This window comes from Leptonychotes weddellii, chromosome 5, assembly GCF_054177405.1.
Source record: "Leptonychotes weddellii isolate Sample4059 chromosome 5, ASM5417740v2, whole genome shotgun sequence".
NCBI lineage: Eukaryota > Metazoa > Chordata > Mammalia > Carnivora > Phocidae > Leptonychotes > Leptonychotes weddellii.
The window spans coordinates 89920837-89932903 of NC_138373.1; the positions used below are offsets into that span (position 1 = coordinate 89920837).

The 12067-nt window shown below is 42.5% G+C and overlaps 1 protein-coding gene across 1 annotated transcript in view; it reads right to left on the reverse strand.

Moving 5' to 3' along the window:
* The window catches only part of OVCH1 (ovochymase 1), a 49206-nt gene extending 41849 nt beyond the window's left edge, over nucleotides 1-7357 (reverse strand). Inside the window, exons 1-6 of the mRNA XM_081818946.1 lie at nucleotides 7139-7357; nucleotides 6291-6509; nucleotides 5918-6015; nucleotides 4977-5149; nucleotides 2120-2215; nucleotides 1517-1668 (exon numbers count right to left, since the gene is read on the reverse strand). Of these exons, the coding sequence (XP_081675072.1) occupies nucleotides 1517-1668; nucleotides 2120-2215; nucleotides 4977-5149; nucleotides 5918-6015; nucleotides 6291-6509; nucleotides 7139-7357 (957 nt within the window). The remainder of the gene's footprint in view (nucleotides 1-1516; nucleotides 1669-2119; nucleotides 2216-4976; nucleotides 5150-5917; nucleotides 6016-6290; nucleotides 6510-7138) is intronic.
* Between the last annotated feature and the right edge of the window lie 4710 nt (nucleotides 7358-12067).

A 12067-nucleotide genomic window follows, 5' to 3' on the forward strand; every position in this document is an offset into this window, starting at 1 on the left:
GGACACACACCCACACCCTGCTGGCCACAGTGCACGTGTGTGTGTGTGTGTGTCCCCTTGTCTGTCACGGACAAAAAGTGAACTGAGAGTGAGAAGGGGAAGAAATAAACCAGAAGCTGCTGGGCTGGACTTGGATTCTGGAGTGACATTTCCTTTGAGGTCACTAATGGTCCTGAGAAAACCACTTCTTTTTTTTTTTTAAAGATTTTATTTACTTATTTGACAGAGAGAGATAGCAAGAGCAGGGACACAAGCAGGGGGAGTGGGAGAGGGAGAAGCAGGCTTCCTGCTGAGCAGGGAGCCTGATGCGGGGCTCGATCCCAGGACCCTGGGATCATGACCTGAGCCGAAGGCAGCCACTTAACCGACTGAGGCACTCAGGTACCCCGAACCCATGATGTTAGGATCCTTTCTTTAATAATCCTTCATAATCATGTGCTGCTTTGAGAACACGTGTCAATCCTGTGTCAGATTAAACCCTCTTCAAAAGGCACAGAATTGTTTGAGGGCTTAATCCAAAAAAGGATTGTCTCTCAAGGATGCAGATAGGATAAAGCACTCTGTGTTCCGGGCGCCTGGGTGGCTCAGTTGGTTAAGCGACTGCCTTCAGCTCAGGTCATGATCCTGGAGTCCCGGGATCGAGTCCCGCATCGGGCTCCCTGCTCAGCAGGGGGTCTGCTTCTCCCTCTGACCCTCTTCCCTCTCGTGCTCTCTGTCTCTCATTCTCTCTCCCTCAAATAAATAAATAAAATCTTAAAAAAAAAAAAAAAAGCACTCTGTGTTCCAATTTAGAAAGTGGCATAATTCTAAATTTCTATCTCCTCCCTTCCAAACTCTTCCTGGTCCCTGTCCTGTTATCGCCTCCTACCCGCAACCCCTCTTCCCCAGAACAAAAGTCAAAATTTTTTCCAACAGATAATTTTAGGGAGCTTCCCACAGCAGTTCTAAACTGCCTGCTGGGGAAGAATAAAGACTGCCTGCTCCTCCAGTTTTTTTTTTGTTTTGTTTAAATGTCTTTCCAAGTAAATTATCTTCTCCATCTAAAACCTAAAATGCCTGAGTTCACAAATTAGTCTCCCTTTCCCCTCTCTGTCTTGTGACGATCAGTCTTCTTGGTAAGTTGCAGTGTCAGCCTTGGGAGGTCATTCCCATGTTTTATCCAACAGTTACTATAGCTATGCCCTCTTTGGTCAATTTTGTGCAAGCATTGCATTCTGCATTAAAGGCTTTAAAAAAAAAAATCACAATGTTTAACAAAAGGTGTAATGAAAAATAATTCACGCATAGACCTAATTAGCTTGCCAAAGTGCTTTTGCTTCCTTCCATTAGGTTGGAAATGTTGAAACCAGCTCTCCTGTCTTCCTTCCCTCCCTCTCTCCAAAAAGAAGCATGGTAAAAAGATGAATAAAAAAATAATTTTGAAGCAGTAATTCTGCAAAAGCAGCTCATGGGGGAAAGGCAGAATCCACTATCACCTACATGATACTGAATAACTGGGCTGGTTGATGCTTTTTACCTGGCAGGCATCTTTTTCTTCATCAGGAAAACTGGCACACATCATGGTCTTTCCCAGAAGAGGAAAGTTCATACCCTTGAGCACACTGTTACACATTCGGTCATCCATGATGGGAAGTTCTACTTCTCGTAGGACGTTTGAATATTCTGATGCTGTGGAGACAGTCTCATAAGTTAGTCAACCATTGTCCTCACTGAAGTTTCCCCAAGAAGGAAAACTTCAGTCAATAAAGCAGTATTTGTGAAATTCTTTATTGTAAAAAAAAAAAAAAAATCACAGTATTAAAGACAAGGAAGCTTAACCATTTTTACTATTTCCTGATTATCCCTTTACTGTATTCTTCTTCATTTGTCATAGTTACTGCTGGTTTTCTTTTTCTGACACACCTAACCAAAATGGGCAGCAGGAGAAGTTTTATGTAGAGCCTTAAGTGTAGTCATTTTTATGGGGAAGACATCCAGAAATTCTCACTGGATCATAACTCAGGGGAAAAAAACAAAGCAAAATAGGATAAATGTATTACTCATGGCCAGTAAAATTCCTGCTTCTCATGGGCAAAGAAACCTAGAAGAACTATTATTATATCCTTTTGATGCTGCTTACTCTCTGAGATCTTGCACCATCCACTAGTCATGCAAAGAATCCCTGCTTCAAATTTATCATCTCTATGGGGAAGACAGATTGGCTGAACAGCAGTTCCTGGAAAAACAACAATAACAGAAAATTATAAGATTCATAGATAGATAAGGCAAACTGAATATATTTGGAAAAGTGGCACCCAGTTGATTTCATAGCTTCTACACTTTCCCCCTAAATGTAATATTGACATATATCTTAAAAGTTTTCCCTTCTCATAAAAAACTATTTTGTATTTTTAGAAATTTAGAAAAATGCAGAAAAAGTAAAACAAGGAAGAACATAATCCAGTGTTATATGCACCACCATGATCCTCCAAAACTACTAACATTTTAGGGTAGACTCTTGTTCTTAAAGGATAGTTTTCCCTATAAGTAATTGAGTTCTACTATGTGGCAAGCCCTCTTCTAGACCTCAGTGAATAAACAGAAAGATAAATCCCTTACATACAAGAGTGTGTGTTGGGGAAGAGGGCATGCAAACAATAAATAAAATTACTTATTTGGTTGTTAGGTACTATCAGTCTGGAAAAATCTGAGTAGGGTAAAGAAGATCTGAAATCTGGAGGTTAGGGAGGATGGCCTGGGAAATGTAATTTTAAATATGATAGTTATGGCAAGTTTCATTGAGAAGATGACATTTGAGTAAAGCCTTGAAAAGCCAAGGGAAGGAACCATGCAGTTATCTGAGCAGAAAGCGTTTGAAGAAGAATGGAAAGTCCCCACAGTGGGGTCATATCATATATGCTTGAGGAACAGTTGGCCAGAATGGCTGGAACAGATTAAGCAAAAAAATGTTTAGTGGGAAACACACACACACACACACAACAGATTAGATATAGTGCCAGGAGGACAGAGATGTCAACTGGTAAGAATACTGATTTCCATCTGAGTGGAATGAAGAACCACTGAAGTGTTTTGAACAGAGTGACATAATATAACTTATTTCAAAAAGTATTACTCTGGTTGTTGGGCTAATAACAAACATTAGGCATGTAAAAGAAGAAGTTAAAGACAATTTAAGAGGGCGCCTGGGTGGCTCAGATGGTTGGGCGTCTGCCTTCGGCTCGGGTCATGGTCCCGGGGTCCTGGGATCGAGTCCCGCATCGGGCTCTCTGCTCCTTGGGAGCCTGCTTCTCCCTCTGCCTCTCTCTCTCTCTGTCTCTCATGAATAAAAAAAAAAAAAGACAATTTAAGAGACTATGAAAATTAACCCAGGCAAGAAAGGATGGTAGCCTGGAACAGGATGCTAAGAGTAGAGAGCGTGAGGCAGAAGCAACAGGACCTTTCTGGGAGAAAGAAGAATCAATGTGAGAGAAAGAGGAATCAAGACCCAGTGCAAAGTGTTTAGCTTAATCAACAGGAGAGGGAGACTTGTCATTAATCAAAATGGAAGGCTATGGGTAAAGCAGATTTAGGATGTAGGGGAAAATCAAGATTCTGTTTTGAACACACTAAGTTTGAGATGCCTATTAAGCCATCCAGGTGGATGACCAGTAGGCAGTTAGCTATACAACTCCTAGTAATCCCAGCAGCGTATGTAATATAAAGAAACCTGGGCTAGATAGTCAATATTTGGGATAGTCTTCACACAGATGGTGTTTAAAGCCTTAATCCTGAATGAGGACACTGAAGGAGTAAGGACAGATAGAGAACAAGCACACCAACAATAAGAGGTCACAGAGAAGAGGCAGTATCATCACAGAAGACTAGCAAAGGGTGAAAAAAAGAGGTGGAAGGCAAACCAAGGGGCACCCAGAACTCAAGTGAAGAAAATGTTTCCAGGACAGTATGAGCAACTCTGTCAAAACTCCTTCAAGTAAGCTGAGGATTGAGAATTTACCTTTGAATTTAACAACATGGAGGTCAGTGGCTGCGACAAGAGCAAATTTGGGGGAGTAGTAGGCATGAGAGTCTGATTGACTCGGGTGTCTAACAGATAGCTCAAACCTAATACATGCAATTATGAGAACTGAGGAGAGGAAATGAGCCTCCCTACCATAAAGGGAGCTTCATAGCTTTTCTATAAAGGGGAACAGAAAAATGGGGCAATAGTTTCTTTTGGTCACAGGTAATGGGAATGCCAGCATTAAACTTGAATGAAGGCTTGCTCATGATTACGGAGCCAATAATCAAACAGGTAAGTTTCCTTATTCCCTCACTTTATGTGGCATATTTCCCCTTCTTTTTTCCCCTACCTTTCAAAGCATCACCTGTCGGGAAGTCAGGGTTACATAGGAGACTCCAACCAGACTCTCCCATCCCCCATCCCTCCTCCCATGCAGGCTCCTTGCTTGACCAATTAAAGCTCTAGGTTCTTAAAGATCAATTTGATGCCTCAAAGGCAACGGCTTATTTCATTACCTGGCCAACTCATCTAGATTTGTGCTCTTTCATTGTTTGGGGCCACTGAACACTTTCCTTTTTTGCATTTTTAAAAAAGATTTTTAATATTCTTATCCAAAATGTTTAGATTACCTGTGCTGAGAGAGTGTCAGATATCTAGGCCACAATAATGACAGAAAGAAGTCTCTGAGAACATTTTCAAATGTCACAAACTCCCTGGCTAGAGTTGAGTATAAGTCTAGAATGTAGCCCAGCTAAGACAAAAGAGTACTTAAAATGTGGATTAAGTTAAGCATACATAATTTGTGTCTGGGACTGATAGCCTGTACAGTGCTTTTTATAAGTTATAAACAAAATTTTAAAAAGGAACAAAACTTAGCTATTCTAATATTACTTAGATATATGCACAGAAATTAAAGCTGGTACAGAATAAAACAGATTTCTCCTACATTTTTTCATGTGCTAACTCCCCTACTTACCAAACTCAACCTTGTGTTTTAGATAGAGCAGTGCAATATCAGAACTCATATATCCAAGTCTATTGTACTCAGGATGGATAATAATTTTTGAGACAGGACTCTTCTGTTCATGTTCACCCTTCTGAGAGAGGCTGTACTGCCCAGCAGTCACAGTCAGACTCTTAATTTGCTTCCTAAAACCGAAGCAAAATGTTTCAATAAGTATAGCTCTTTCCCCCAGGAAAGACTGTCTTGGTTTCACACAATTAAATGAAAAGTGATTAGTGTAACTTTAAGCATTTCTAAGCCTTAAAAGGAGATGCACCTTTATTAATGATTACTACCATCATAATTGCCCATAAATGATAGGGATCTGTAAAAAGTCATGATTTTCCATCAGAGTGTTTACGTTCTGGGAACCCTTTCCCCTACCATCAATTGTCTTTCTGCATAAAATATTTAAGTGTGGCCTTTTTTTTCCTTTTGTACCAGTCTGTATATGCTCTATCATTTTTAATAAGATATAAAAGTTGTTCCTAGAACTCTCCTCCTTATTATTAGTACTCTCAACCTAGCTAAGTATCTGTTATTTCCACAGTATTTTTTCCCTCCTAATGACTGAAACTCAGATTATGAAAATTTTGGAACATTCATCAAACAGTTGATGTCAATACTTCACTAGAACAAGTAACTATCACCTCCACCTCACTACTAACTCCACGAATTATCGAGCATATCTGGGATCTTTGGGGTCTCTGATTAGTAGAGTAGGAAGTACAGGAAATCTTAAGATAATCTTGATAAAAGTTTCTGGGGATCAGGAAGGTCCGTTAGTGGGTGGACCAGGTGGAAAAATTCAGAAAGGGACTGTGATTGAACCTCCCATCGTATTTAGAGCTCAAATCTCCCAGTCCTATTGCTACGAAAAGAGGTTTGATAAGTAATGGAAACCCACAACTTACTCATTGAGGCCAACCAGGCAGTGTGCTGCAGTAACAACCAGATCCTCTTGGATCAAGCTTCCTCCACAGCAGTGGTGCTCCCCTAATTTTAGGGAGACCTGCCCAAGAAGAACAGCACAAACATAACTAATATACGTCTCCCCATAGATGTCATCTTCCTTAGAAACATTTGAAATCAACTCTCCTTATATAACACTGTTAAGTTACCAATATAATTGGTTAGGAAGATAGTTGCTGTGAAGTAAACTTTCTGACAGAGAGGTTGAGCAGGGTCAAGAGAAAAATTACATGTTAACCTGGAGTTGCGATATTTGAAACAAGAGAAAAACTTCACCATTTCTCATTAAGAAATCAATGCTCTTGTTATACTGACCTGCCACGGATGTCCACCGACTGTAGAATTTCTCCAACCAACAATTCTAGGAAAGAACCCAGTTTCCAAGACAGTTTCTGTACTTTTCACATCAACCGCGCGGATCCCACACTTGAGTCCTGTGTGGCAGAGAGAGAGCGTGCGCGCGTGCGCACACACCCAGAGCACCTCAGTGTAAGGATTCACTTTATCAAGATTCCACCTTCCGATTTTCCTGGCCTGGCACGAAAGTTCTGATGTCACTCAGCAGCAGGCTATCCCCCTTCTTTTCTCAAGATATTCTTGAGACTATCCCACAATTACCCCTCTGTTGGCTGGAACTTGCTTCAGGATGCCCCTGCTTCTTTACAGCCTGCGCTGCCTTAGTAAGACCCGGGGGTGGGGGTGGGGGGGGACGGAGAGGAGCCAGCTCCCCCCACCCCCACCCCGGATCCATTCCGAGCTTACTCCGGGGCGGGGGGGAGCATTATAGAATTTAGGGTGTATTAAAGATACTGGAGAACAACATAGGCTACTCCAGAAAAGAGATATTTGACTTTAAATTACTTCTAATTGGCTATTCTTCCGTGGAGAAGGCTCCTTAGCACAGTGCCTAAAACCCTGAACTCCAGAATCCGAAGAATTTCCAAAAGAAAACCTGGCTCAGGCCCTTCTTTGGGAATTTCTGGGCCTGTACTAGCCCCTCACGCTTCCGTCTTCGTGGCTGAAGGAATAAGGAAGTCTCCCTCGCCAGGACTCAGCCCGGGGCCGCAGCCTCGACGCCTGGAGTCCGGGCTCACCTAGCCTTTGCGGGAGGCCCACGGCGAGCAAGAGCAGCAGACCCGGCCCGACCGGCGCCCGCATGGCACCAGGGCTGGGGGACTCTGGCCCGCTTCCTCCTCCGCAGCTGCGGAAACCGAGCGAGGACCGCGAGCCCCGCGGCGCAGACCCTCCCGCTCCCGGAAGCGCCCGCCGCGCTCTTCACTCCTGCGCGGGCGCCGGTGGGCCGCACCTGCCGCGCAGCTGGGCTCACAGCTGCCGCTGCCCGCCATCATTCCCATCATCCCCATCATCCTCATCATCCCCATCATCTCGATCATCCCCGGGCCACAGGCGCACCCCCCCGCCCCGTCACACACTGCGCCCGGCCTTTACAGGTGTGCAGGGGGCTCCGCTGGGGGATCCCGGGAGCAAGGGGATCAGTGGCCTGGCACGCTCAGCACAGGGGAATTCTGGTCCCAGCCCAGGGAGGGTGGCCCAAGCCAGGGTCGAGGAAGCTGGTCATCCATACGAGACACAGGCACGCCCACTTCTGAAAGGAGGAAGACTCATGGAAGCTTATTGAGGAATTAATAGGATTGCCCCACCTTCTAAGAAGCTTGTTGAAGCCCTTGACATTCAAGAATTTTCAGAGTGGGTATGAAAGATCAGGTTTATAGCTGCCATCCCCTTCCTGGGTGGCTGTGTTATTAGCTTCAGGGGAATGGGCCAAAGCGGTAGGATCCATCATGTAAGATTATTAAAATGAATTCATTGGTAAGATTATCATGTCAACATATTTTCCCATAAGCGTTATTTTGTCATAAGATAGCTTGAGGTTGGGGGGCGCCTGGGTGGCTCAGCCGTTAAGCATCTGCCTTCGGCTCAGGTCATGATCCCAGAGTCCTGGGATGGAGCCCCGCATCGGGCTCGCTGCTCAGCAGGAAGCCTGCTTCTCCCTCTCCCATTCCCCCTGCTTGTGTTCCCTCTCTCACTGTGTCAAATAAATAAATCTTAAAAAAAAAAAAAATAGCTTAAGGTTGGGAGAGGAAGAAAGCCACAATTTGTAATGGATTTATGTTTTATCAAAAAATTAGGGCAAAGCTCAGTGGACATTCTATATATAACTAAGGTAGACACCAATCTCCCAGGCCCAGTTGTCTTACTTCCGTGTATAATAGAAATAAAAGCTCCTTAAGGTGGGAGATACACAAATTAGGCAAACAGGCAGGCAGTAGACAGATGGACGGAAAAGCAGAAGACAGTCAAGGTGGAGGGAATGCAGGTACAGAAACAGGCAGGTGAGAATCAGCTGGGGGCAATGACCCTGAAACTGCAGAAGGGAACAGGAGATCAAGGGGCCCCTTTCGGTGAAAAGCTTGAAGAATGCAATTGGCACTGAAACCCGAAACAGTCTCAAAACTTCTCTCATGAACATAAAAGGTGTTTCTCTGATTTTTATGTCCCATCTAACAACATTAAGAGGGCAACATTAGAGGGGCGCTGACCAATTATAGTGGACACTAGCCATATGTGGTTATTCAAATTATTAACTACAGTAAAAACATCAGTTCCTCAGTCACACCTGCTCCATTTCAAGGGCTCAGTAGCCACCTGTGGCTAGTTGAGGGCGTACAGAGGACCCTGCCATCATCACAAATAGTTCTATCGGACTGCACTGTTCTTGAGAATAGCAAGCACCATCTTATTTATTTTAAATAAAGACCCCTTGCAAAACAGTTTGAGTAGAGGATTCCCGGGTTTTAAGCTTGGGTGTCTAGGGGACACTGGGAGGGGGCTTGGTAAGGTAAGCAGCCTTTCTGTGAAAACAAAGCCCTGTACCTCCAGGCTTGAGCACTGCAAAGGGAATCCCCAGCTCTGGTAGCTGCCTGACCCGGGGCGCTCACCACCTCACCCGTACATTTTGCTTTCACTGTGGCGATCTTACCAGGAATACCATAACCATCCCTTGCCCCAGGGGCAAACCACTCTCCAACATAAGCTCAGATCCTCCAGGTAGACCCAAATACCTACTTCTTCTTCGCAAGAGGGGGTCAGATTAAAACCACTACAAAGCCATTACCAAATGAACTGGGAGGGAAAGAAAAATGTTCACATGGTGTGCAAGTACAGTTGGACCCACAAATGTTCAAGTTCATGGCTAATCTCACAAGGCCCACAGACCCTGTCAGTTTGCAGTCTTCAATGCGTGATGCACACACAGTTTTGCAGGATATTCACTCATTTGTTTCATACCCAGAAGTCTCCATGGGGTTGGGCATGGTCTCATTTCCTGTTATAGCACAGCTCCCTTTGTTTCCAGAGTTCAAAACTCACAGCCTGGTGAGACCTTGTCCTTTTATGAGGATTGGTCCCTTCTAGGCCTAACAAAATAATGCCTTCTCATTAAATAGGAAAGAAGCCATTCAATACGAATTGTGTACCTATCCAATAGGTTGTTAGTTTTAAATTTGCTAGGGAGATGATGGGTTTAAATATAAGTTGAGTTTGTGGTGATGTTGCAGCATCTAAATGGAAGTATTCTCATATATATAAGTATCTATCTATCTAAAAGGAAATGATGTCAAGGGACAGAGTGGGCTGAACTATCCCAGATTGGATTTGTGATGTATGAGAAATCTGCCTTTAATGTGAACATATCTTCATTAGGGCAGGATAATGATGTGCTTTTGGAGGCCTTCCAAGACTCTTAATGGAAGCCCCAATTCTAAGGAGAGTTGTCAAATTAGGAGCTTTAGTGACTAATCTATGAGCAACAAGCAAATCATGGGCAAATAATGTTTTGTGTAAACAACTTTTTCCATCCCTGCTAAACTACTGGTCTAAACTCTAGAACCCTCTCCAAAGTCCTGCAAGGCCCAAGATTCAGCACTAAGGAAATTCTTGGTGACCTTAGAAACAGAAGTTTCATTTGCTTATTTGTTGCAGGGACAGATCACTGTGAAGCAGAGGGAATGTGAAGGGCGGAGATGGAAAGAATGGGTGAAGACAATTCACTCAAACAGCTTAGCTGAGAAGGAAGAAAGAGATGTGGTAGCAGCTAGAGATGAAATAGAGGAAGGACTTAACACTTTTTTTCCAAATGGTTTTGATGGTGGTTACCTGTATACATGTTTTAAAATAGAAGGGAATCACAAGAGCCAGTAGAAGGAAGAAGTTAAAGATGAAAAAGAGAAAGGGATGGAATGAAGCTTCACAAGAGGGAAAATCTGGAGCCTAGGGACTCTTCCATTGTAGTTAATAGGAGGGGGAAGAATTGGGTACAGGGAAGTTTGTAGACGGAGTGCAGGTCATTGAGAGAATATCTGTTTTCTACCTTTTATTTACTCTCTGCAGAAAGAGGTGAAGGCACCAATCAGCAAGATGAGAGGAAGAGATCAGGAGCGCATAAGGACTGAAACACTCACTGCAAGGTATGGTAAAGACGGCAGACATGAAACACACAGAACAATGCAATGCAATGAATGAATAAGAAGGAAGAAATTTTCTTTCTTTTAAAGCAGACACCAGCTAGTGACAAGGATTTCAGTGGGTACTAATCACGGAGCCCTTGAGAGACTGAAACAGACATAATTATTTTCATTATATTTTATATAAAATAAACATTTACATAAATTTTATTTTGGAAAGACCTAGGCAAAGCATACATAATCAGACTTAAATGGGAGAAATTTCTAACTGGCACAGCAAAAGTAACAAAAACATACATTTATATACAACCGGTCAAACGAGAAAATAAAAACATGAACAAAGAACATGACGCAAGTCATTTTCTCCCTGATAAAAGGAGGGATCCGCGTGAGTCACAGCAAGTCAGATGGTTTCCACATTATAAAAGCAAGCCATGGCTTCTACAGATATTTTAATTCCTTCGGAGGAAATTTGAAAAACTATTTTCCCCGCAGACACATAACAAAATGACCAGTTTTTATGTGTACAGACTGCAAAATAAGAATAATTCTCTCTGCCATATTAAAGCACTTGGACAGTGCAGTCACTTTTATGGTTGTATTATGTGTTTTGTGGGGTGATTATCTTAAATTTGGAAAACTAAGGGCAACGCTAACCAGTTACCTCTTCAGAGGTAGAGGGCTTTCAATCTGGTTTCAGATATGGCTGAGACAGTTGGTAACCTTCCCAAGGTGAGGCGGCTCCTCCGCGGCCGAACAGGCCTACCACCCAGATTTCCTGATTCTGGGACTGGCGCACCCCTCCTCTGGGCCAGCAAGGAAACCCCAAAAGGATGTTATGCACATTGGAAACTTCCAAACGTGACATAAACATACACCATCTGCACCACCGAGAATGGGAAGAAACTACTGGGTTTCTGGACATTGACATAACTTTCCATTTTGGGGTAAATGATGATCTAAACTTACGAACTTATAATGACCATTATCATGATGGATGCTGATTTTATGAGCTACACACCCTAAAAGGTTTTAACTGAAAGGATCTTTGGTGATCAAAATAGCACATTTTTATATGAGCCATTTGATAGACAGGAAAATCATCAATTCTGTTGTCACTTTATTTTGCTGATATTAAAGCTCTCCTTTGATTGCAGTTATTTTATTCTCTTTAAGTTAATGGCTACTAAAAACAAAAATAATGAAGGAAGTGTTATTTTTTGAAGAACTGTTCAACGTATTTTTCTTTTACATCAAAACTTCAAGAATAATCATAAGAAGTTATAATGTGTCCATATATATATTTGGCATTGTAAGCTTTTATCTCACTCAATTGCAGCCTAAATGCAAGATTTGACAGGTATTTATTCTTTTAAAATGCCAAAAGATGTCAGATAGTTATGTTTTCCTATTATTGTGAAATACCAACATGCAATTTAATCAAAGTAAATGTGATTTGGAAACTAGGTGAAAAATTAAAAACCAACCAACCACCCATAACTACATTTGCTTTGATTGTTGTTACTAATACCCTATAGATTTATTAATCTAAGATGCAAATCCTTCACACATCAGATCAAAGGTTTCCATTTTTCCCTCAAAAACAGA